The sequence below is a fragment of the Lissotriton helveticus genome, chromosome 6, assembly GCF_964261635.1.
Source record: "Lissotriton helveticus chromosome 6, aLisHel1.1, whole genome shotgun sequence".
Lineage (NCBI taxonomy): Eukaryota > Metazoa > Chordata > Amphibia > Caudata > Salamandridae > Lissotriton > Lissotriton helveticus.
The window spans coordinates 333259183-333286420 of NC_136067.1; the positions used below are offsets into that span (position 1 = coordinate 333259183).

At 46.9% G+C, this 27238-nt stretch overlaps 1 protein-coding gene across 3 annotated transcripts in view; it reads left to right on the forward strand.

Annotated features, from left to right (window-relative positions):
- Nucleotides 1-27238, forward strand: part of NBAS (NBAS subunit of NRZ tethering complex) — a 2361081-nt gene that overhangs the window by 1573802 nt on the left and 760041 nt on the right. For all 3 annotated transcript variants that reach the window (XM_078647778.1, XM_078647779.1, XM_078647780.1), the window contains one exon: nucleotides 13242-13331. In XM_078647778.1, the coding sequence (XP_078503904.1) occupies nucleotides 13242-13331 (90 nt within the window). The remainder of the gene's footprint in view (nucleotides 1-13241; nucleotides 13332-27238) is intronic.

Sequence of the window (27238 nt, forward strand, 5' to 3'; positions counted from 1 at the left end):
GGAATTCACCAGCTGGGTGTCATCTTCGTAAGAAACCAAGACAGCAACCAGTCCCAATTTAAAAACTCAATAACATTTTTTTTTTTTAAAGAAACCAGAGACAACCCAAAAGATGGGACAATGTCAGCCAAGGGGAGCACATAAAGGTTTAAAAGAGTTGGGCTCAATGAGAGGCTCTCAGAGTATCAGGAATGGTCAAGCCCTTGGAAAGTTCTATTCTTCAGAAAGGAGGAGAGCCATTGCAAGGCTCGGCCTTCGATGCCCACTTTGGAAATCCTATGGATGAGTGTGGGGGTGGTCTACCGTGTAGAAGGCCCCACTCAAGTCGAGTAGAATATTGGCTACGGAGTCTCCTTGGTCCAGTACAAATTTAAGTTCCTCTACCACAGTAAGCAAAGCTGTTTCTGTGCTGTGCCTTGGTCTATACCCTATATGAGTGGGGTGGAGGATTTCATTGGACACAAGGAAGGCAGAAGGATGTTTGGCATGCTTTTCCAAGAGCTTTGCTGGACCCTGTAGAAGAGAGAACAGACTTTAATTACTGAGGCGAAGAGGATCAAGTCCTGGTTTTTCTTACAAGCGGTTTCACCACTTCATGTTTCCATTGTGATGGGGCTTTCCCCCCTAAAGAGGGAGAGATTCAACAAGTTAACCAAGGTGGGGGAAATGCTATCAAACCCCTGGCGTAAGATGTAAATGGGGGGCAGGATCCAGTGGGAGCCAGATTTTACCATTGCTAATAGATCAGAGAGTGAGCTTACCATAAGAGTAGAACAAGCAGTTAGTGCCCCTTTCAATTGTACAAAGGGAGGCTCCCTATCTAAAGGCTCCTCAGTGATGGGGTCTGCAGTGAAAGAAGAGTAGATGTCTGAGATCTTTCTCTGGTAAATTAACGCCAAATTATTGCTGTGCTCAGCTAAACCTACATAATTAGGCTCCATGATATCCTTCAAGATCTGAAAGATCTCTGTAGGAGAATTAGCAGAATGCTTGATTTTCGTAGAGAAGTAGTCCGACAGAGCAGTTTTTATTTTGGTGTGGTAACGCCGAATTGCTTTTCTGTACTTCAATTTACTTATCTCATGTTAGACTTTTCTCCAAAATCTTTCTAGTCGTTTGCTTTCCTTTTTCAGAGCCTAATAGTTCGAATTGAACCAAAGGGCTTTTTTCCCCGTTGGGAGGTCTTAAACTAATTTAGCAAGAAGGACCTTGTCCAAAGAAATAGTGATCCATTCATTGAAACAATAAGTGGACATAGTGATTGTAACTAATAGGTCAGGTTTTGAGTTCTGTAAGACTGCTGACCAGTCCTCCACATTTAAGTTAGACTGACAAAATTCCCAGCGAGTGTTTGAAGGCATAGCTGAGGGCGATGAGGGAACTGTTAGTATGAATGAGAGCAGAAAGTGGTCCACCCAGGTTAAGGGAATATTAGTCTGCACCCGGAGGAGGTCAGTGTTACTAAACACTAAGTTTAGGGTATCGCCTTTTTTATGGGTACGCCTATTTACTAGTTACCTTAGTTGCAGGAACGCCTAGTCAAATAACAACTTAGATGCCTCATCATTAGACACTTTGGAATGCAAATAAAAATCCCTAAGTATGGTAACATTTGCTCTATTTACAGATAGAACGGCAACCATATCAGGAATAGGCTGGTGGCCTTTACACTAGGATGCCAGAAAAGGTAAAAGTTTGAGTAAGGGTAAACGTAAAAAAAAACTGCCAATTTGCATGTGTGTGTCCGGCGGTGTAGGTAGGGTCGTGGACAATCTGGATCAATCTGCGGCTGCTAATACTGTCGAGGAGGTGTGCAGTGTTTTTGACGTGGGGTGATCAAAGTGGAGATTTTGGTCGCTGAGGAAGATGTAGGCCTTGGAGTCTAAGAAGCAATGAAGTCTTCAACGGTGTTGCAGAAGCAAAAGCGCAGGGCTGGAAGTTGGTATGCGAGGGTGCCTCTGATCTTGTCATCTGTGTGGAGCTTGAAATTGAGAAGTTCCAGTTCCATGGGTGTGTTGGTATTGTTGGTGGTGATGGTGGTGGTACACTGTATGGTCTCTTTGTGGATGTTGACTGTTCTTCCTCCCGGCTTGTTGGTTCAGTCCTGGTGGGTGATTTTATATCTGTCTGGAATCGCTGTAGCAATGTCAGGGGCAGATATGGGTTTGAGCCAGGTCTCAGTGAGGAAGATGATGGGTGCGAGGGTGTTAATGAGGTCCCATAATTCAGTGGACTACTTGCATAGTAAGCGTGTGTTGAGAAGTGCACATGCAAGTTGGCTTGTTTGTTCTGTTGGTGTCTGTGGTGTGTTCGGGGAGGAGCTGGTGTGTGTGTGCAGTGGTAGGTGGCGTGGGTGCAGGTGAAAGGTCCTACTGTGGAGCGTGAGTCATGCAGTGGCAGTGTTTGTTGGGCGTCTGGGGTTGAGGGTGTAGAGGTTGGAGATGGTGTATCTTCTGGGGGCGGGAGTGTCCAGGGGTCGCGGCGCTGGATGCGGTCCAGGCGCAGATGGGCCCAGTTGGGCTTGCCTTGGCGTGCCGGCGGCACATCCAATACTCTCATCCGCTGCACGGTCGCCTCGGCCTGCTTTAACCGCTACCGCGCTAGCGGGTTTTCCCGCTGTGCGCTGAATTTTGAAAAACGCGCGGTTTGTGACAAAGACAGCTCGTCATCCGCGTAGCGCAGGTAACGCCCATGACGAGCTGGCTTTGTCATCCGCATTGAAGGGGTTAAGTGGGTACCGGGCTGGACAGGGCTTATTTTGAGGGGGGAGAACTTTGAGTAGGAAAACCCTATTGGGAAAACTCCAGCGGGAAAACCCAGGCAACTGCGGTGTCACTGAATCAATCTGGAACAAGAAGGAACTGGAGGCCACAGACAAGTGGCAAGCTAGGTGTCTAGGTGCCTACTGATAGCGGTAAACTTACAAACACCACTAGACAATGAATCACATCGGATGAGAGAGGTGGAGAACTGCAAACTAAAATATATTTAAATAGCAGCCTCCTCAGTCAATTGTGGCCACAGAAGCCTAATCAAGTATATAGGTGACGTAAAGGTGTATCCCTATTTTGTTTTAAACACCTCCAAAATATAAAAGGTACATGAGTGGGAGAAATGAATACTTGTGGGTTAGACTGATTGCCCTAAGATCGTGCACATTACAGAAAGGGTCAAAATCATTGTTGCTTCCTGTCTAGAGCACCAAAGACCTGTATTAAATCCATGGCTGTAACGAGAGGTAACAGTGTTGCTATGAGAACACAAGTATCCCCTCCTCTTCCTCTAAACCTGTGATTGACATTCGCTAAATCTAGGGGCACAGTGGTTAGGTATGTGACTTCCTGTTCAGGTTGATCTTTTAAAAAGAAACTAAAGAGCGTAACTGGGTACCTAAAAGATACATTAATTCAAGAAGAGAAGAGAATAGAATTTTCAGTGGCTCATTTCAGGAAAATTGCAGAAGCCGCATTTACCCTACGTCTGATTTTCACTGGCACAAGGTAAATTAGAGATGGTTAATATTCAAGCTGCATAATCTTTTTCTCAGTTTCTTCAAATCTAAGTTAGTGTTACGTTTTTACAGGTGAACAAAACAATAGTATCCCTCTTACAACCACCCCATAAACCGTGTGCCTCTCGTAACTAACTTAAGAAATGTTTGCATTTATCGTATCTAACGCAATCTGCATTTCCGTTTGTTTCCTTTACATCTTGGACTTCAATGTTGTGAGATGTTCTGGTGTATGACTAGTACTCAAAGTGCTAAACTTGTTCTTTTCACACCCTCTTCCACATATGCATGCTGTCGCTGTTGCTTTCAACCTAGCAAATGCACTTCCTCCACCAGACACATAGTTGCTCGACCATACTCACACACACACACTCCCAGCAGAACAGCTGGAGCAAAACTAACTTTATTCTCTGGGTGATCTGGTTAGCATCACCATGCAAGCAGGTATGCTCTTGGATGGCAGTGGTCACACGAGAGGGTGAAGGATGACATGATCAAAGCTGACAGAGCTTTGGCAAAGTGTGAATGTAAGTTATATCGCTAGATCACCAGCTTCTCTAATTAGACGGCTCATTGAATGTCTTCTTCTACATTTTCTGATTTACCACTCCAATGATTAGAGCAGTCCAGACTTGAGGTGGGCCTTCACTGCTACACTCGTTGTCCAGGTAAATACCCTCACCTGCCCACGTGTGCATCTAAAAGTCAGTAACCATGCTGATGGCCTAGAAAATGTCAGTTGGGAAATACTGGTGATAGAGGCCTAAAACATCCACCATTATGGATTATTTGCCACTGCATTACAAAGCAGAGAAGAGGGTGCTGTCACACCATAGTAATCTGATATTATGTTGTATGACCCTCTCGGAAGCACTTGTCATAGCGCAGACTCTCAAGCCCTCTGACTGCTTGCACTTACATGATGACCTAACTTTGGCTTAGGTTCCCTTGAAAACCCCTAGGGCCCGATTCTTACAAAACTCAGAAATAGCCTGTACATTTAGAACAAACGTCTAACTTTCTGTAATGCAGAAATCAGTGCAGAAGTACTCGTAGATCCTGTGGCTGTTACAGATTCCTACTATTACAGTGCAATAACATTATTATTATTATTATTTAGAAGTTTTGTATAGCGCTAGCTGGACCCGAGGGTATCAGAGCGCTTCACAGCAAGTTCAATTATGAGCCTTATCGGCATATACAGAATCCGCAACATACAAACTTAAGAGCATTATATACATAATTACCATACAGTTCTTGTGGTCCAACAAGAAGGTCGAGGCTGAGGGGTTTCATAAAGAGGAGTTAGTTTGCTGATAGCGAGTGGAGTGTCTATCAAACAAGACGAGGTACGCCGGGAGATCCCGGTGATTATAGTTAAAAGGCAAATGTGTTCGGGTACCACGGGATCCATAGCAAGTAAGGAAAGTGGGCGCCCAGGGCCCCAAGTTGAATATCAAAAGACATCTATAATTGGGAGGCGGTGTACCCTTTACACCTGTGTGCCCTGGTGAATTTATATTTTCTGCACTAATGATACTTAGCCTTCGCAGAAGTACTTGTGTGCAAAACGTTTATGTAGTGCAAATTGTCTGTATCAGAATGAGGAACATATCATAAGTACACTTACACTTCTGTTTTGTTTTCGTTTTGTACCATGGACTAGCCCATTCCCCACTCTGAAAGATAATTTTCACCCACCCACATCTCAAATTATTTTCATTGTGGGACACCATCTGCAAAGAATTTTTGAATACCCAAGACTTGCAGGGGTTTGTGACGTTGCAAGAAAACCCACAGCCCCCCAACTTTGATCAGATTTTGCTGCAGTGACATTATGCTATGCTGTTCTAATTTTACTTTTATGTAAATCTTTTACGGGTGGAAATTCATGTTTTGTATATACACTAGTAAATACATCTGTTATCACACCTGAGTGTCAGTCATTTTTCAGCCCTTTTTCGGTGTTCCCTGTTAAATAACATTGGCTAACATCGAAGCTCTTGTTATGGCTTACCTCCATTTCCTTGTGTAGGGTTGGTTTAATCACCAAATCGCTAAGCATCGAGAGGAGGCGATACAAATCCAAGAGAAGTGGGTCTTTGTCTTTTCTAGCCATGGATACAGTTGTGGCCTCACGCAATGAGGGAGGGAGCACTGCCCGGGAGCCACCAAGCAAGCTTACCTAGGAATGAGATCCGAGGCATACATCGCATAAATTTGTATGGGGAGGACAGGATATTTCCCTTTGCAATCTCTTTAATCTGTCCCTGCACTTTCTGCTCTGTGATGTCCACACCCATTTGCCACTCCGCCCCAGGGTCTAAGGGCACCGGCAAAGAGTCTGCAATGTAGTTCAGCATATCAACTTCACTGCCCTAAGTTCTAGCGGAGTACAAGCCTCTATAGTATTGGATCAATGCTGCATTAATCCCCTCCTGTGTAAAGACATCACACCCGAGGCATCCCACATTTAAAATATAGTATGCCCTTTCGCCTCGCTCTGCAACATCCACACAAGCATTTTGCCCGACTTATCTCTCTAAGCATGGGCTCTAGTAAGGTAGGTTTTATAATCAAAGTGCCGCAGTCGGTGTACAAGGGCAAGTAGTTTCTTTTGTTCCTCCGGAGTCCCCTTTAAGGCCCAGGGAAGGCCACTAAGAACTGCCTCCTCTCGCTGTATGTCACTGTGCAGTTGAGCTCGTATCCTAATCTTCTTTGTGGTACAATAATAATAATAATAATAATAATCCACATTTGTATAGCGCACAATCACCCGTTAGGGTCTCTAGGCGCTGGGGGCCGTCGGGAAGAATAAGCAAGCTATTGCCCAGAGTCACATGGTGCTGGGCTAACCTGCCGCCGGAGCCGGGGATCGAACCCTGATCCCCAGATTCCAGCGTCAGTCGCCCTGGCCGTGGCGCCACACCTCTCCCACAATACCCAAACCACCACCTTCATTGCCTCCTAATCCATCCACATTATCTAGCCAATAGCTAGAAACTCACCCTCCCACCCAAAGAGGCCCAGAAGGCCTGTTCTTCGAGAATTGCAGGATCTAACTGCCTGGTGGCGACCTTCAGCGGACATGGAGACCATGTAAATGAGCACAGCAAGGGGGAGTGGTTGGAATACGTCCTTGCCAAGTATTCTGTGATAGTTACCTTACCACACATTACCCTATAACAGTAAATTCTATCGAGCTGTACTTCTAAACCGTGTAAACCAGAATGACAAGAGTATACCCAGGCTTCTGGGTTCTGCACTCTCTACCAGTCTATGAGGTCCCACTGGGCAGCTCAGGAGCAGCCTGCCTCTGCCAAGCTATCTGCCGGCACTGTGCTTATAGGAGGGTGAGATCTATCTAAGCCCAGGTCGGAAGCACAATTAAAATCGGCCATCCCCACTATCCTCAGATAAAGGGTCATTTGCGGTAAGAGGGGAGCCATGCTAGTCAGACAGGCACGTTGGTTCACATTCCGGGCGTAAATATTCAATAAGGCATCCAACCAGCCCAGCACCAACACATGCCGACCAGGAGGGTCTATTGCAGTGCAATGTAACTGGAAGGGCACCCGGGCCGGATCCAAATGAGTGATCCCCGTGCAAAGGCTGAATAAGTGGTGGCATATTACGGGCCCCTCTATCGCCCACACAAATAGAGGGGGTGTATAGTCCCTGCATGTTCCATGTAATCAGTCTAATCTCTGTCGCTATGTGGCCCAGTCCAGGCATACTCCCACAGAGTGCCCCCAGCACCCAACAGCAGTTCCAGGCTGTTCATACCAAGCACACAACAGATCATTCTCTGCCACAAGTACCCCAACAAACAAACAAGTCAAAAATCACATCTCCCTAGGACTGCGCATCCTTCCGAAACAATGAGCAACACAGGGCCCACTAAGGAGTCAACTAAAGCCCAACGATGGAGCCAACTTATTCTTTAATGGAATGAGATGTGCCGGGAAGGAACAACCAACTCCAGAGGGAGAAAGAGAAAAGAAATAAGCAACCCAATATAACGGGACAATCTGCACCTCATCACCTGCCCAATCCCCCCAATCCAGCCCTGCCCCCAGCCAATGCAAATTTGAGAAATCGACCAAATTTACTTAACATACAGCCGCCATTTCTCCAAAGCCCAAGGATCCCCAGGGATCCCCACTAGTTATTCGTCAGACAAGTTCTTCAGTCGTACCGGGGGTAAACCCAGATCTGGCTCCACAGAGTCATCCAAGTCGGTAATGTAACTGCGGTGCGTCGAGGATGCCCTCTGCATGGAGTCCTCGCTTGCCCCAAGTGATGCTGCAGTCTTTACTGCCCTTGTATGTTCCAGGGCTACTTGTATCTTGGTAGGCTGATTTTCCCCTCTGAGGTGGGATCTCTGCTGCCGGGATGTGGAGGTCTCCAGTGCTCTGACATCTCCAGGCTTACCGTACCTTGGTTGTACGACTCCAAACAGCCGCCAAATACTTGAACAAACGGTCATGATCCTCTGTCTAGACTCCCAGCAAGGCTGGAAACAGTAGGGAGCAAAGCAAGCCCAGGTCGCTCAGCTTCTTCTTGACAGTGAGAAATGATGCTCTCTGGGTTTGGACCTGTTGGGTGACGTCAGGGAATATGGAGATGTGGGCATTTTCCACCACGAAAGGCCCATGCACACAGGCTGTTTCAAAAGATGAGCCTGTCACAGAAATGAAGGAGGCGATCTATCACTGTGCAAGGTGGGGCCCTAGGGCGAGGAGACTGTGCAAGCATAATGTTTGGATAAGCCCTCAGCAGCCCCAGCTTCCTGAAGTCAATCTTCTAAGAAGACCAGCAAAGAGTAGCCTAGGATTAGTTCTGGGAGGCCAACCACTCGGATATTATTCCGGCAGGCCTTACCCTCCTGATGATCGCCTCATTTGGGTTCCTAGTTCTGTGAGGCGGCACTCTGTAGACTACACGACTGGGGCTGTGCTGTGCTCTGACCTCGAATGTGATGACCCTCTCTGACAGTTTACGTGAGTCCTCATGGATGAGGCTGAGCTCCACTGCTGTGAAATCTTTCTTCCCCTCCAGATGTTCCCCAGAGGCATGCATTGCAGCCAGGAATGTATCAAACTTACTACAGAGGGAGGAAGTATCTCCACTACTCGTGCCTTGCTTGATCCCCTCCTGGAAGGCGGTCATGGAGACATTCTCCTTGGCTCGATGTGTGTGACCCATGGTGGTGCACTTGACTGCACAAACAGAAGTATTCGAAAAAGAAGCACAACTATAAGCAGTAGCAAAGAATTATCAGACTTCCACAGTCAGCCTGCGGTGCTTCAGTTGTGATACAGGCGACAGACGTGGCACCAGCAGCATTCCGGGCAGGGGTGGGGAGGTGTCCCTGGTGAACACAGCTCCACCATCAGTGAGGGTCTCAAGGCTCCGGGGAAAACACAGAGCCTAAGTAGACCAGGTGTCAAGTCTGCTAGCTGAAAATGAGGGTTATGGTCCCTTCTTAAAGGGCCCTCAGGGCATTCAGAGGTTACTTCAAACAAGTGCACAGACCAGCATTTGGGATGCGACCAGCAGGACAGAGTAGGGTTACGGTCCAGAGGAAACTCAGTCATCCACGACCATCCATTCGGTTCGCTGGGAAGACCGAGGGAACAAGTGTCTCCAAATAGTATCCACCGAAGACCTCAGACCACCAGGGAGCTGCCCAGCTTCAGCCCCCCCCCAATCCGTAGACACCCAAATGAACCCCGCTACCATAGGTGTCAGTAGGAACATGTAGGACTAACAAATGAAAGTAAAAAAATCAAGGGACTATCTGGCCACCAGGCGTCCACGGCCTGAGAAGTGGGGCAGCATACCAACAATCAGGAGTAGGTAAGGTGACACTCCATTCAGGTTAAACACAGTCCCCTGTTTCCACACAATAAGAAACGTGCCTCCAAGGTGGTAGGGGCCCCAGGTGGTGACAACGCAAGTACCTCATCTGAGATTGATGCCAGTTTGTGCATAGTCGTGCAGCCTCTCTGAAGGCCCTGCAGCTCTAGTAGTACGGGGGCAGCCAATACAGTTCCACTGTGGTAATTCTGAGGCTGGCAGGCCCTCGGCTCTCTACATCCACTCCACTGTTGGGGGTTGCGTCTTACCTGACAGCTACACCTCCTGCCACGTCTTCTTCTGGGTCGTCTGTGCTAATACCGCTCTGTCAAGCAATGTCTCGGATCACAAGGGCCTCTGAGTCAGGGCGAGGCTTGCCGCATGAAAAGAACAGGCCATGCCAACTCGCGGACTCCGTCGCCACCGGCAGCCTAATGAAGGATTGGGGGCAGGTCCCCTCTGGGCTCCCAAGGCCTGGGATGACTTAGCCAGCCTTTCCGGGCAACGGGGATCACACATGGTGCGGTTGCCTTTCCCCCTAAGCAGTGTTCGCTAACAGTGCGGGCCACCATTTTAGGTGATCGAGGGCATTGCGCTGGCGCGAAGTCAGTGCCCACCACAGCAGCGGCACGGCCCCTCCAGCATCCAAAGGCCCTCTGTGGGCTCTGCTCTCCAAGGGCATACAGTCAGCCTCAGGAGCCTGTGTGGCAGCTGCAGTGGGCCAAGGATTGCGGTGGCCAAGGAGCTCCCTCCTTCCGCGTCCTCATGGCTTGGCAGTAAGCACCGCCTCCCCAGCATATTCTCTCATTAGCGTTCTTAAGATGTTGGTATATTCCATCCTATGATTCATGTTTTCAGGAGTTGTTTGGTTTGCCTGTCAAATGTTCGCCCCTTAAGGTGTTTCGAAAATTGTGTCACGGTATTCATCATCCTCTGTCATCGGTTTTATTTGTCAGCTTGCTGGTTGGGTTTCTTACATATACATAAGTATTTTTACTTTTTGGAATAACCTCTCACTTACATTGCAAATGCCACCATTCTAATATAGCCTCCTTGTATGCCTATTAAAACAGGGTATTTTTTCATTAGTTGGAGGGAGGTTCATTATGCTGTTTTCCTGGGTCTTCGTTGATGAAACTTTACGCAGCAGTTCTTTGTACTATTCTAGCTATAACATAACATAACATAACGTGTATTTGTAAAGCGCACGCTCAGTCATGACGTGCTCAGTTAGGCTTTTGAGGGTGTCACTATCATTCAGCTTCCTTTTTTGTAATACCAACCATCAGCCCTTCTGACAAAGGCAGAACAAAACTAAATTTAAGTGTCTATGAATAAACTTGACTGCACATAAACAACCGCGTAACACAAGTTAATACCTCTCTGATGTAGTGCCTCCATCCACACAATGGCTACATTTACACACGCATGCAGTGAGGGAAAACATACATATGCAATACTTTATTCAACCTCCTTTCATCTATAGTGCATATAAATGCCACATTGATAATAAACAATGCAACAACAAAGTAACATTCATAGTTTAAATAAAGAAAGCAGTTTAATAAACATATATGCCAATTTTACTAGTTATCGCCTGTTCAAATGCACATAACAATGCAGCTTCCTTAAATGAATAGTTATTGTAAATCAGTTATTTACTATTCTAGCTTTCAAACGCATCAGTAAATAAATGATTCAGTCCTTATACACTGCTATTAATTTAGGCTTCACTCTTAAATTCTGTTACTGAAAATAAATGCATATGTCCCTGGTGCAGGCTTGACTTAATCCTGGCTGGAGTTTTTGCATAGTTCTATGTCATTTGATTTTCAGTTAAACTGTAGAAATAAATTGCTATTTCATTTAGCTAAACTGTTCTTGCAAACGTTATGCCCTTTGCTGATATTTAGACATGATCTACAGATCCTGTGCTCATAAAATAGTCTTTCGGAGACACTTCCTTCATTTAGTTAAATAAATACAGAGCTTCATTGAATATTCCCAGTGCAGACTTACAATAAAGGGCAATCAGGTTGCTTTCAAGTAATGTGATGATTTTAGAGCTTGAAGGGAAATAACTTTTAAAAGTCTGCTTTCCGCAGATTCTGCAGTTTGTTTTTCCAGAGTTACTGAGGTGTGGCCCCCTGACATTCACAGGTTCATGGTGTGCAGAACACGATTCTTTCCTCTGCCCCAGATACCGAAGCTCTGTTTCAATTAGGCATAAAAGTCTCATTCGATTGTCAATAATCTCATTGTCTATGCAGATCTGTGTCTTTCCATCTTCTCTCTCTGACTGACTGCTCCTCTCTCCCCATGGGACTCCCACTCTCTCTGATCCAGAAGTGGATACTGAGGAGACATGTCACAATGAATCTCAATGAACTTAAGCTGTCCAGCCACCTTTTCTGGTCAACGTTACATTAGTTGCCTCTGTTAATCTATTGGAATGAATGGAATGAGCCCATAGTCTTTCCCTATTCCCTTCAAACTCCGCTTGCCTTCTAGGCCGCTGCTCCCCTGCCCTGACAGAGCTAGCAAGACTGACTGTTATCAGTCTCACTAACTTTATGAAAAGGCCGATCTAGTCTATGATAGTTTGGACACTTCCAAACATTTTCTGCAGTGCATCTTCGATTCTGCAGAATTCATGGCTTGATCCCTCTGCCACAATGGTGGGATGCATTCCACAGACTTTACCTGAGACATCCAAGCCACACCAGAGACAAGCCCTTGGTTGGTGAGTGGCTATTAGGTGAGTTGTCCGGCTCCTCCCTGGGATGCCTCAAAACGCTACGACTTGGTTTCTTATGTTGAGAATCCAGAATGAAGCAATTCTACTACTGGGAAAAGAAATGTTTAGGTTGTCCAGGGCACGGCTGTCCCAATGATGACACCCTTGCCAGCGCAATACAGATACCTCACTAAATGTACTGCTTATTTTGGGGCAAGTGTTGGTCTAGGGGATGCCTCACCAACAACAGTTGCTGATCTGTGCCCCACTGTAGTCCGTTGGCTGGGCGGCGTCAAAACATCTCGGACTAACCACCCATAAGATACCATCATCTGGTGGAGGGGGAGGGTCTACCATTTGGCCACCAGTTTAGTAATAATGCACTAGATCCATGGGTCATCCACTAAGTCCATAAGAGATACTCTCTATTCTTCCTGTCCCACTCTCCAGACTACCCTCTTTCCACCACAATGTGCGGACTGGCATTAGGTAAATCACTTTTTATCTTAACTCTTTATTTCCCTGCATAGTTTTATTGGTGCTGCATTTGTTTTGTTTGTGTGATCATGTATACGTCAATTCGGATGTGTAGCAATGAAAGTTCTTTCTTCTTCAATTGTGGTTCAGTGTTAAAAAACAAATCTCTAACTATGTGTTTGCTTTTCAATACAATGAAATGACTTTTTTTGTTGTTGTTAAAAACTCATTTTTTCTACCCCTGATATTGAGCAAGTTATGCCTTCCTGGGGTAAATGATTAATTTTCCATTAACAGAATAGGTTTTCTTTTTTCCATATCTTTGTGAATTTTTAAGACGATCATGCATTTATTTCTGTTTAGCTCTCAGTGGAAAACGTTTTTCGAAATGGTGATTTGACCATCTGTCATGATACAGAATGTCGTATTATACATTCAAGGGGTTAGACAGGCATTGGAAAGCATGAGTTGCCTGCTCACCTCTCATCCTCCGAGAGCTCCTTGCTATTTTCGGTTGTGCAGAAATTACCACAGAGAAGGTTGGGTCTAAATCATTAGCTCTCAGTATGAACAGCTGTAGTCTACAATAACTGGAAAGCTAAAGCCAATATTATCTAAATGTTACCTTTCTTTATTTCTTTTTATTTTGCACAGTGGACATGATTCTCTCTTCACTTCTCCCGCTGACCCTCTACAGATCCTTGAAGGCATTGTATCAGCAGTTCATGCCAGTGTTGTAAAGGGGTAAGTAAATATTCTTTTTTTAGAATATAATTAGAATGTTTGAGCTAATTCCAGTAACACTTTGTGCATACGTTAATTTGCTGTAATGATCGAAGTAATTAATGCATATGTTTTGAAAAGTATTCTTTATTAGGAATAATGTCTTCCTTTCTAGATACATATATGAAATGCATATGAACATATGCAAGTGTGAAAATCCCAAGTGAAACATATGTTTATTGTCTAACTGTCTTGTTTATTGACACGTTTATTGTGTGCTTTCAAACAAACCGCGCCTTCATTCTCCCTGATTGGTCTACTCTGTTGTGCATAAGTCACTAAATGATGATGGTCATCGGTGTGCAGTTGATGTAGCATTGAGTTTTAGATGATGATCTCATCAGAAAATGATTTTCCTTTTTGTAGATGCTGACTTTGTAAAATGCAAGTTCTCTGTGCTGTTTTCTATATAGTGGGACTTTTTTAAAAATATATCTTGGGGTGTCTCTGATAGCTGTTCAAAATTATGCTAGTAGGAGGAACGTGTGAGAACGCATAAAGAGTGTGAGTAGTACTGAATTGCAAAGCACAGAAAATATTACAAATATCTTAGGAACCATAGCAAACAAGGCAATTCGTCGAGTGTCATGGGTATGCACAGTATTATGTTCTCTTTTGAACTCTGACGTAGGGTCTGTGATGCTTGACCTTGAAGAGAGAGAGCAATATACAGATATATATATATCCAGCAAACAACAATTGCAGTGGCACCTCAAGAGTAAAGAGCCCATATATTTATTATTGCAACACAAACTTTGAAACATCTAGCGTACAAACATTACCAACCTGTTGTGGCTACCCACCTTCAACTGGACCATGATTACCCTTCCCAACACCCATACAAATAGTCAACTGGTCTGTTGTCTCTTTCCAACTTGTAAATACTTGTCCAAATACCTTGTAGTGTACAGTTGAAATAAGATATTCTCCATTTTCGCTATTCAACTCTGCCATTTACGCAGTGGCGGCCGGCTCAGGTAAGCGTAGTGGGACAGGGCAGGGGGAAGCCAACGGAATAGGTATTATTTATTTATTTAATTATAACTTTTCTGTCATCTGTCGACTTCCCCCACCTCCCCCCAAACCCCCTCTTCCCACCACGTTTACCTGTGCCGGCCACCGCCGCCATTTAGAACTCAGTAAAGTGGTTTTCTTGTTCACATGTCATCAGGGCCGGACTGGCTGTTGTAGTCACCAGGCGTTTTCACAGTGGATCGGAAAAGTGGAAGCTGGTTTTGGACTGGTGGTGGCTGTTTTTTGTTACTGGAGGCCTGTTTTGCAGCAGTCCTGCAATATCGGCCACCTGTAACAAAAGCAATAGGGGCCGGTCCTACTCAATTGCCCGAGCTGGTTTACATTCCCAGTCCGGCCCTGTATGTCTTTCAGTTTTTATACTCCTTACTAACAAAGTTAATTACAATGTTCACTGTCTCTGTCTGAGTGTTGTATCGTATGCCATATATAGTTAATCATGTGATGTGACATACATTATATAATTCTAATTGTTTCTACTACTGTCAACAAATTTGATTCATATCACAACCATCCGACCATTTAGGCTGCGTTTTTTGTTTTCTAGTCTTCTAGTAAAATACCCTCACACTGAACCATTCCTAAATAGGAATGAGTGGACATACGCCTTAAATATTAGAAAGCCTATGCTTTTTGATGTGCATGGTTATGATGTCTATTTAACTCCTCCTCGAGCTATTAATAACAATATTAGTGATTCTATGATCCCCAATTGTGAGAGCTTGTGAATTCATATTTATGATACCTAATTGTTAGATCTTGTGAATTTATATACTTGACCCAATAATGACTCGTATTGTTGGTAAGTGGGATATAGATGAAACACAGTCATTTTTCATTCCACAGTAATGTTGGAGGCGTATATGAAATCTTCTCCAGTGTGACAAAAGTCACCATTTTATGTTATTATTGGCTTTAGGGGCCGTTGATTGGGATGTATCCACCTATGCACTCCTATAAGAACCTCATGGTAATTAATATTATTGTTTGATCATTGGCCTGGCTCTGGCTGTTAATCAACATATTGCCTAGATTGTCCTTTGGGAGTGACATGTGTTCATGATGCTTGTTCACACAAAATGTTGTCATGATAAAGCGCATTATGTGTGGCCGCGGTGCTAAAATGTCAGTGCTTGTGAAAGTATCATGATTTAAAGTGGCACATGCTGAATTTGTTGTCGGTTCTTCATACTTTTCGATGTTGCTATTAGATTAAATAGACTTGGCCCGTGGTTGACATTAAATATAGTTCACAAGTTGTTACTGTTAAAGAGACTGTGCATAGAGTAGCAGTTCATGTAGGACCGCATATACTAATATTGATATATATTATATTGTGAAATTAGCTGATGGGTAGAGCAACCCCATGCTTATTATATTTATCATATAGAGGTGGCATTTGCTTGTAATGCTCGTTCATATATATTGTGATCACCATAGTCCACATTGTGTATCAATGATGCTTAGCTGTCTGTGGCTGATCAAATATCACAATTAAGTTGAAATGTGCTAGATTTTTTCTGTTTGAAATATATTGCATTAGAAAATCAATGTACACGCTTATCAACCACAAAAATCCTGCTTATTACATTTCTCCTCTACAAGTGACATATGCTTGTAATACTCACTTATGCATGTTGTGGGTTGCCATAGTTTCACATTGTGTGTTAATAATGCCAAAGTGTAATTGTTCGTGCAAATATCACAATTACAATGAGGTGATGGAATTATTTTCTCTAACTCATAATTATTGATGTTTCTATTGGACTAAATGATGCTTAGTCCCAGTTGATGTCCAAGACGATTTGTAAATTATCCCTATTAAAGTCACATGTGCATATTGTACTAGCTCATATTATAACATTGATATATGGGCTCATCAACTATGTTGCAGTGATTTCATAAGCTACCTCATAGTTCTAGCATCTTCAGTTTGTTCTTTACTCTTTTATCCTTATGCAATCAATATGGTATTACTTTCCTCCAACTCCTTTATACATGGTTTCAAATGAATGTACAAGCTATTACAAAAGTTGTAGTCATACTAAATATGTATCTGAGTCCTATTATTACTCATCGTGTAATGGTCAATGGCATTAATTGGTTCGAGGCATGTGGGCTGCTAAATTCATATCTTATGCATAGATCGCCGCCTAGTGTTGGGTCCGGATGATTGCACATTGTTGTCCTGGAAGAGTCTTTGAAGTATCACAAGATAGGTGGCTCCTCCCCTGGACTACAGTGCGCATGGGCATCGACTCCATCCCCAGATTGTTTTTTTCCGCCATTGGGTTCGGATGTGGTTTCGACGTCTCCGTGTCGGAACCGAAAACAACTTTGTTCTTAAGGCCAAAAGGCCTTCGTTACCTGCGTCGGTATTGTTTGCGTACGTTCTCGAGCGTCGTCCGACTCTCTAAGCCGGACATCTACGGAGTCTAGTAACTCTTCGATCGAGGCCCTCTCGTCGCAGCAAGACCCGACGAACTTAACATGGAGCGGAGCCCATTCAAGTTCTGCCCCGTCTGTGGATCCAAATATCCACATATCGATGTGCATCCGGTCTGTAATAAATGCCTATCACCGGACCACAACGAAGAAAACTGCATGGCCTGCTCTAAGTTCAGGTCCAAGAAGACGCTCAAGCATCGGCGCGCCTCGAGGCCCAGCGAGCGGCGCCGGCACCCGACGACATATTCGACGACCCCGCGGAAGAAGGCGGCAGCCATCATCTCCAGATTTCACCACCGTCGACGGAGGTCCAGGCCGATCCCGAGGAACATGTCGAGGAACAGGGCCACGACCTTGAATACATCGAGGAGGTAGGGGACGACGAAGAAGTTTATGGGGCCGCGGAAGATAGCTCAGAGGAAGAGCTATGCCCCGAAGTCTACATTATTGAGGCTCAGGTCACGGGATCGCCACTCGGCCTTACCCACGACCCTGCACCGCTATCCCCGGCCCCGCCTTCTGGCCCGGCCACGGACACTCAAGCGGAGCCGCCATCTCAGATATCGAAACCTTCGGATCCGACGGCACCAAAGATGGCCGACGTCCAGCCAAAACCGAAACCTTCGGAATCGACCAAACCTAAAATGGCCGACGTCCAACAAAAAGTATCGAAGCCTGCTCCTTCATCGGCTCCGTCGCCCTCAGGCCCACCGAAGTCGAAGCAGGCTGTAGAGTCGACAGCGTCGCAAAAGGTGCGGAAGGAACCATCCTCTAAGAAGGCCGTCCATCAAGTGTCAAGCACAGTCGTTCCGGCACGGACATCTAAGTCTGTTGACACGCCTTCGGACGCTCCTACGGCGCCGTCAAGTAAACGCGCAGTCGAATCAAAGTCGACTTAAAGCCACAACCCGAAGGCCGCAGGCATTACGGCAGCAACGGCGTCGGCGCCAAAGACTCCAACGGAGCCGCGACACGTTGCAGCCGAAGATTCGTCGAGGCAAATCTCGACCACACCGAGGGAGTCCGACGCCACCGAACATCGGCCGTCGGTTACCAAACCCTCTGCCTCCTTCACAAAGCAGGTGACCGACTCCCTCAAACGTATTCGGGAGAAGACTTTGTCGTCAACTGCATCGCCTCCAAAGACCTCGACCAAGCTTCTCTACACTCTGCCACCTAGGGTGGCACCAAAAGCATTTGCACCGAGATCGGTGCCGAAAATCGCTAACACGTCGGATCCTTCGACGCAAAAGGGGCGCTCTGATCAACATCAAGCCTCAGAAGACCATTCTGAGCATTACATCGATGCCCAAACAGGGAAATTGACCCTCTACAAGAGGAAAATCACTTCCCAACCGCTGGAATCCTATGTTATTCCACTAAAGAAGAAGAGGCCGGACCAGGACATTCCTGCCCTTGTTGAACCTATTCTGCCACCACCAAGAAGAAGTCCATCTCCTTCACCCAACCAATCAGGAGGAGAGGATGATGGACAAGATGACCAATACAATTTCCCAGTTGACAATGACCCTGATGTTCTGCAGGACTCATATGACGACACTGGGGACCAAGGTGGACATCAGGTGGTACAAGATCCACAAGGTGTTGGGACTCGTACATCTCCAACAGAGGATTCTGCAGCATTTAATGCTTTAATAGAACGGGCAGCAGCAAATCATGATGTGGACATGCATGCTGACCCGGTGGAGGAAGATTTTTTGTTCGACACTTTCTCTGTCTCTGAAAGAACAGTTAAAATACTTCCTATGCTCAAAGGTGTCCTTAAACATGCCCCGGAGATCTTTAAGGAACCTACCAGGGCAAGAGTGGTGAACCCACGTATCGAGAAAAAATACAGGCCAGCACCTGGAGATCCTGCCTATATTCGGGGACAGTTGCCTCTGGACTCGTTGGTGGTCGCCAATGCCCGCAAGAGGGCAAACTCCCAAACGACGGGTGAAGCTCCTCCCCCAGACAAGGAGTCGAAAGTGCTTGAGGCATCCGGCAAAAGGGTGGCTGCGCAAGCTGCCAATGTATGGCGTATAGCAAACACACAGGCACTATTGGCACGATACGATAGGGCGCATTACGACACCCTAGAACAGCTCCTTCAACACCTACCTGATGAGTTTGAGGAAGCAGCCGAAATGCTCATACAAGAGGGAAAGCTTATCTCAAACGCTGCAATAAAGTGTGCACTTGATGTGGCAGATACAGCGGCTAGGGGAATTAACACTAGCGTCATGTTAAGGCGACAAGCTTGGCTTCGTATATCTGGATTTAAGCCTGACATTCAAACTACAATCCTCAACCAGCCCGTCAATCCTGACAGACTGTTTGGTCCAGATGTAGACACCACCCTTGAAAAGATTAAAAAGGACAACAAGACTGCTAAGTCCATGGGGGCGCTTCAGTCACAACAATTCAGGGGAAGCACTTTTCGTCGCTCAGGAGCACGTGGTGTTACCAGAGGACACTTGGGTCAACAAACACAATTCACAAAGGGTGGTGCGCAATCCTCGTACCCCAAGCAGGGTAGAGGGGGTTACAGAGGTAACCGTGCCAAGGGCAGAGGCAGAGGGAACAACAACTCCCGTTCCTCTTCCGCCAACAAACAGTGACTCTCTGTCACTGCCCCCCGACCATACAACACCTGTCGGGGGGAGACTCCAGCAGTTCCTGCCAGTCTGGACGTCCATCACCACAGACAGGTGGGTGAGAAAACGTATCCAGTACGGTTACTGTTTGGAGTTAACATCCACTCCTCCCAACATTCCCCCAAGACACCGTCCTATGTCGGCAGAGCACTTGCACTTATTGCAGCAGGAAGTACTGGTGATGCTGCAAAAAGGCGCAATCGAGCTCGTACCAGTGGAAGAGGAAGGCACAGGGGTCTATTCCCTGTACTTCCTCATCCCAAAAAAGGACGGATCCCTCAGACCTATTCTGGATCTACGCCCCCTCAACGTGTACATACTGTCAGAACACTTTCACATGCTGACACTGCAACAAATCCTTCCCCTGCTCAATCAAGGGGACTTCCTAGCAACCTTGGACCTCAAGGATGCTTATTTCCACATCCCACTCCACCCATCCCACAGAAAATACCTCAGGTTCACCATTCAAAACAGGCACTATCAGTTCAAAGTCCTACCCTTCGGGGTGACTACTGCCCCCAGAGTGTTTACAAAGTGTCTGGCGACAGTGGCGGCGCACCTCAGGAGACAGAACATACATGTCTACCCGTACCTAGACGACTGGCTTGTTCAAGCAAAGTCGGAACAACAGTGCGCCGCAGACATGTCCCACACTATTCAACTCCTTCACAGCCTGGGGTTCTCGCTAAACTACCCAAAGTCGCACCTTCAACCAAACCATGTGCGGCAGTATCTGGGCGCGACAATAAACACCCTGACTGCTATGGCTCAGCCAAACCCAGTCAGAATCAACAGCATTCAGTCGCTGATCCAAAAGTTCAGCCCGCAACACTCCCTGCCAGCGAGAGTGTTCATGCAGTTGATAGGCATGATGGCCTCCTGCATCTTCATAGTCCCGCACGCGAGGTTGCACATGCGTCCGCTCCAAGAATGCTTGGCGAATCAGTGGACACAGGCTCGGGGACAACTGACAGACCTAGTGTTGGTGACCGGTCGGGCATACAACTCTCTGCATTGGTGGAATCCACACAACCTTTGCAAGGGACGACCGTTCCAAGAGCCAGTGCCACAGATAATCCTAACAACGGACGCATCTCTCCAAGGGTGGGGAGCTCATGTGCTCCACTACACTGTGCAGGGACTGTGGTCCACCCAGCAGCAGAAGTTGCACATCAACTACCTGGAATTGATGGCAATCTTCATGGCGATAAAGTCCTTCAAAGTACATTTGTGCAACAAAGTCGTGTTGATCCGGACGGACAACATGACAGCCATGTACTACATCCAAAAGCAGGGAGGTACTCACTCACCACAGCTGTCTCATCTGGCTCAGAGCATGTGGAAGTGGGCCATTCAGAGGAACATTTTGCTCATGGCGGAACACCTCCCAGGAAAGGACAATCAGATGGCGGATCTGCTCAGCAGATACAGCCATCAAATGCACGAGTGGGAGATACATCCATCAGTACTCCACCCGTACTTCCAGCAGTGGGGTCATCCAGAGATAGACCTGTTTGCCACAAGGGAAAACGCAAAATGCCAAAGCTTTGCTGCCAGGTTCCCTCACCCGGAATCGCAAGGGAATGCGATATGGATGAACTGGTCAGGCAAATTTGCGTACGCTTTTCCCCCAGCGCCTCTCATTCCGCTGGTGGCAAGAAAGCTAAAGCAACACTCGATGACTCTCATCCTGGTTGCTCCAACATGGGCACGCCAACCATGGTACACCACGTTTCTAGAACTTTCCGTGGTACCGCATCAAAGGCTGCATCTCACATCCAGGCTCTTGACGCAGAACCATGGCGACATTCAGCATCCAGATCCGCGACAGCTCAATCTGGCGATCTGGCTCCTGAAGTCTTAGAATTTGGCTACCTCAACCTGCCTCCAGAATGCATGGACATTATCCGGGAGGCAAGAAAGCCCACTACCCGAGCTTGCTATGCAGCAAAATGGAAGCGGTTTGTCATGTACTGTACAGACAACAATATCAACCCGCTAGATGCATCCATTCCTAACATCATCTGCTATTTGTTACATCTTTACAAATGCAATCTAGCGTACGCTTCCATTCGGATACATTTATCTGCCATAGCGGCTTATCTCCAGAATAGGCAACACCTCTCTGTTTTCAGGGTGCCTGCCATTAAAGCCTTCCTAGAAGGACTGAAGCGAGTCATTCCTCCAAGAACACCACCGGCACCAGTGTGGAACCTCAATGTGGTCCTCACTAGGCTGATGGGCCCACCTTTTGAGCCACTGCACTCCTGCGAGATTCAGTTTCTCACATGGAAAGTGGCTTTTCATTGCTATCACATCGCTCAGACGTGTTAGTGAGCTGCAGGCGCTCACAATCCAAGAGCCATTCATCCAGATACATTCCAACAGGGTAGTGCTCCGCACTAACCCCAAATTCCTTCCTAAGGTGGTGTCACAGTTTCATATCAACCAAACTATTGACCTGCCTGCATTCTTCCAAAACCCACAAACAGTAGCAGAAAGAATGCTTCATACATTAGACGTTAGGAGGGCGCTAATGTACTACATTGACAGAACACAACACTTTAGAAAGACACAACAACTTTTTGTTGCCTTCTCAGCACAGCACAAAGGCAACCCCATTTCCAAAGCAGGAATAGCCAGATGGATTGTTAAGTGCATTCAAATCTGTTATCAAAAGGCTAAACGTACTTTAACAATACCCCCAAGGGCGCACTCCACACGCAAATTGGGGGCCTCCATGGCTTTCCTGGGGAACATTCCCTTAGAAGACATTTGTAGAGCAGCCACATGGTCTACACCACACACATTTACCAAACATTACTGTGTAGATGTGCATTCAAAACAGCAAGCAGCTGTAGGACAGGCTGTTCTCAAGACACTTTTTCAAGCTTCTGCAGCTGGCACGGGCAACCGCCCTTAATGGAGGGACTGCTGTGTATTCTATGCATAAGATATGAATTTAGCAGCCCACATGCCTCGAACTGAATATGCTACTTACCAGTATGCATCTGTTCTTGGCATGTAGGGCTGCTAACATTCATATCGCCCGCCCTCCTCCCCGGTGCCCGTAGCGGCTGCAGATACTCTCTATGCATTCATCATTAGCATGGACATCCTTTACACTATTTCACTCCATCTCTGCCACAATGGCTAAAAACAATCTGGGGATGGAGTCGATGCCCATGCGCACTGTAGTCCAGGGGAGGAGCCACCTATCTCGTGATACTTCAAAGACTCCTCCAGGACAACAATGTGCAATCATCCGGACCCAACACTAGGCGGCGATCTATGCATAAGATATGAATGTTAGCAGCCCTACATGCCAAGAACAGATGCATACTGGTAAGTAGCATATTCATTTTAGTCGCATAATGGATCGCACAGCTCTCGCTGGCTAAGCAGGCATATTAGCAATCCAAGAATTTTCCATATTGGGAAGGCTTGCCATAGATCCATATAAAAATGTGTCAGTTTATATGGCTATAAGTTTATCAGTCAGACAGCCTATCAAAATGTTCTAATAATTCAAGGGAAAAGAGTTCTGAATTTCATAAATCTTTCATCATCAATTATAAATAGCACTGGTATTCTTGTTTAATGTTCAGTCTTATTGTTATGATCTTCATAGCTCATTTAAAGATGGCATTCATTTTTTAACCCAACCTCATATATTTAGATAATCACCACAATGAAAATGTTTATATTTGTTATATCATTCCAAGTACTCTTAAAAGTATTGCATATCATGCTGTTGTTTACATTCCATAGATATGTGATCCAACAAAGTTCAATAAATTTGAGGGAATCAGTATTGCTTTTAGGATGCTGTATAAATGTATATGCAGCTCAGCATCTAAGTTATGTCCCATTGGTTGCTCTGTGCCCAATGATATAACTGTTTAGATCGACTCCTGTTTCCTTAGTTCTAATTCAAGATTACCACCCCTCTGATGTGTACTTACATGTTTTATGCAATGGTATTTCCGACCAGTCAGACCTCATCTTAGCCTGTCCCATAAATCTTCGGTAATGGACTAGCTATTATTGTAATTGTAATTGGATTTATATAGCGCTTACTACCCTAAACAAGGTGTCAAATCACTTTAAGGCGAGTAGCACACTACTTCGGAACTCAAGTTAGTGGTTAGTGCAATGGTTATTGTGAATAGCAATGTGCTGTCAAAAAAATTAGCATCCGTTTACTTTGTTATATATTAATACCGGGTTACTCTGATCATTAGTGGGGTCTATGTTGTTTCAGGTGAATGGTTGGTGGGATAGATAGGCTGGTGGAGATTAGATAATGTTAGATTACAAGGGTTGGGGTTTTAAAGAGGAGAGGTTGTGATCTATGGAATGAGGTGCCAGCCAATTGCAGAATGGCACAATAAGAAAGACTGAGGCAGACAGACATGAGAGTGAGAGGAGGCTATACTCAGAAATAGAAAGTGTGCGGAGGATGGAAGTTAGGAAAGAAAGGAGAGCAATCAAGCGAGAGTAAATCAATGTCATTTTTTCATGCACTAGTTAGGAGTATAGTGAGAGATGGTTTTAAGAGTCGGCAAGTATTCGGAGAATGAAAGCTGTAGAGAGTAACATTTTACATAGTTTCCATATCCAGGGCAGACTGCTTAAACGTGTGATTTCAAGTGTATACTTCATTTAAACATTAAGAGCCCTAGATATTGCAAACAAGTGTGATGCCACAAAGACTCCAGTGCCCCTAAACTAATTCACCTTAAGTAAAACTGCCAAAATAAAATCAGTACGCCTTGTAATGCCCTCTTTCATTGACCCGTAGCGAGGATGTGACGTATGATCGGTCAGAGCTGCCAAATCCAAAGCTGGCGAAGAAAGCAGCGACCCAATATCCTGTGACAACGGGCAAATCACTCCATCTCTCCGTGCCTACAAAAACGGATGTGTCCCTGTGCAATGCAACTGGTGCTCATGCAAAGCGCCCCAACACAATGGGTGTGTGTTGCATAGCCGTTCTGTTAAAATATAGGAGGGTTGGTATGAAGGACGAAGGGAGGCTGAACTAGGTATGCAGATGTAGGGCCAGAGAATTGCTGATTAAGAGGCCGATAGGAAGGTCTTTGGTTGGGGGCTTCTGCAGAGGGTTTCCTGGAGAGTGGGAGGGGGAGATGGCGTCTGAGTTAATTAGCCCCTTCCGCCCTCTGGTCTGATCCTGGCTCATCCCTCCTCCCCAGGTGTGGGGGAGGCCCTGACACCCATTGTGAAGAAACATGGAGCTGAGTGGGGACAGGAAGAGTGGGACACACCCCCGTGAATGCAGCGGTCTTTACTCTTTGCCAAATACCTCTGAGTACACCAGGATTTGGTCTAAGGCCTCACCTCCCTGCACTAGGCCTATACCACCCCTTCTGTCTGTCTCAACATCACAGGGTAGGGGTGTATTCCACAAATGACCTCAACCCCCAAAGTTGATGGTCAGTAGCCTCCGTTTGCCCCATAGCACTCAAGACCCCCTCCGTCCTTCCCAAATGAAGTCTGACAACCTGCGCTTCTATTTCATCCACTTGCAAAAGAAACAAGTGATGGATGGAATGCAGGACAAGGCAAACATTCACCCCCAGTCACAAGGATCTGGTTTTAATCCATCATTGTTTTGCTCACCACACCACCCCAGTTTGGACCTAGCCATATGCAAATCAGTCTTGACCCTGTTCCTTATGGGAACAGTCCAGCCTGGACAGGAAACAGGCATCCTGGGAGCGGTTTCAGGGCAACACACTTAATCAGCCAGGCTAGCTTGAATCCAGTGGTGTAGTGAGCACGGGACCCACGTCTGGGCATACCCTTCCCACTTAGGGCGACATATGCAAAAGAAACAATTGATGGATGGAATCCTGGACAATGCAAACATTCACCCCCAGTCACAAAGATCTGGGTTTAATCCATCATTCTTTTGCTCACCACACCACCCCAGTTTGGACCCAGCCATTTGCAAATCAGTCTTGACCCTGTTCCTTATGGGAACAGTCCAGCCTAAACTGCCAAGCCAGGTCCTCCATGAACCGGAAACAGGCTTCCTGGGACTGGTTTCAGGGCATCACCCTTCATCAGCCAGGCTAGCTTGTATTCAGTGGTGTAGTGAGCACGGGACCCACGTCTGGGCTTGCGCTTCCCACTTAGGTCGACATATGCAAAAGAAACAATTGATGGACGGAATGCTGGACAAGGCAAACATTCACCCCTAGTCTCAAGGATCTGGGATCTGACAGAAACACGTTAGTAATAGATTCCTTACCTTAGAATATCCCCAGGCGTCAGACTGGATCCGGAAAGTTTTCGTCAGCAGTACCACTGCACGTCGCTAGGCGTCGTCTGCGGTTCCGCATCCGTTGTCGGCGTCGTGATCGCCGGGATGATGTCGTCGGAGTACTTAAACGCTGCCCTCACGCGCTGACGTCAGTTCTTCTTTTTTCCGCGCCAGCAAGCGCAGATCCGGGAAGAGCAGTACTCTTAGTCATTTTTTGACTAACTTTTTTGATAATTTTTGATCACTTCTCAAGCCAACCTTTGACTTGCGCTGCCGGTAGAGATGCCTTGGTTTAAACCTTGCGAGGACTGTCACCGCTTGATGTCGGTGATCGACCCCCACCGTCGGTGCCTTTACTGTCTCGGGGCCGACTATGATAACAAGTCGTGCCCCGACTGCCGGGCCTTGACCTCGAAGGCTAGACGGGAGCGGTCCCGTAAGCGGCTCGAGCTCCGGTAGTCGGCTCCGCACCACTCGAGGTCCCAGTCTAGGAGGAAGTCGAGGGACCGTTCGCGGAGCCGCAGTCCTCACCGCTTGACGAGTCACCTCCCCTTGTCGAGCTCCAAGTCCTCAGGTAAGTCGAGGCACTCGAAAAAGAAGTCAAAAAAGGTGTCATCGCTCTTCCGACTGCACCCGCCGCTCGAGCGACGCGGCCGGGGTTTCAGGCAACACCACCCATGGGTTTGGGCGACACCGCCCACACGGCTCCGCTGGAGCAGCAAGCGCCACGTCCAGCTCCACACCCGCCGGTCCCTGGGCTGCACGCAACGCCGGAGGAGATACGTGGCTTCCTCGTGGCCATGAGGACTCTGTTGAGGCGCCTTCGGACCCTGCGGGTCCGTCTGGGAGCCCTAGCGGGCCGGCTGCTCCTGCCCTGGCGCCGTCGGGTGCTTCGGCCCCGGTGCCGTCGTCGACTCCGGTCCCGACGCCGCAGGGCCCCGCAGGATCCAGGCCTGGATTTGGGTTGTCGACAGTGGACCTTACGACTCCTCCGCTGGCGCCGACCCTGAGGGTGTCGCCCACGACGACGTCCCCAGTCCCAGCCCTGGTTCGGGTCCGGCGTCGGACCGGCGCCGCCCAGCGCCGTCTCTGGCGCCGATGGATGAGTACTTCATCTACGACCCAGCTCCATCATTTTTCCCTGGCTATCAGGAGATGGATGACGAGGGGTCTGAGGACCCTCTGGCACTGCAGTGCTTGTCGAGCCAGGACTGGGCAGACGAGCTAGGGGAGGCCAGTGTTCTGGACACTTCGCCCGACACTGGATTCATCTCTCCTCCCTCCGTGTCTATGGAGGAGGGGGCTGCTTACAGCGTGGTGTTGAACAGGGCAGCCAAAGCCTTGGCTCTTGAGCTCCCTATCGCGGCCGCGAGGACTAACCTCCTCACTGAGGTGCTCAAACCGCAGGCAAGTTCCTCGGAGCCTCTACTGCCATTCAACGA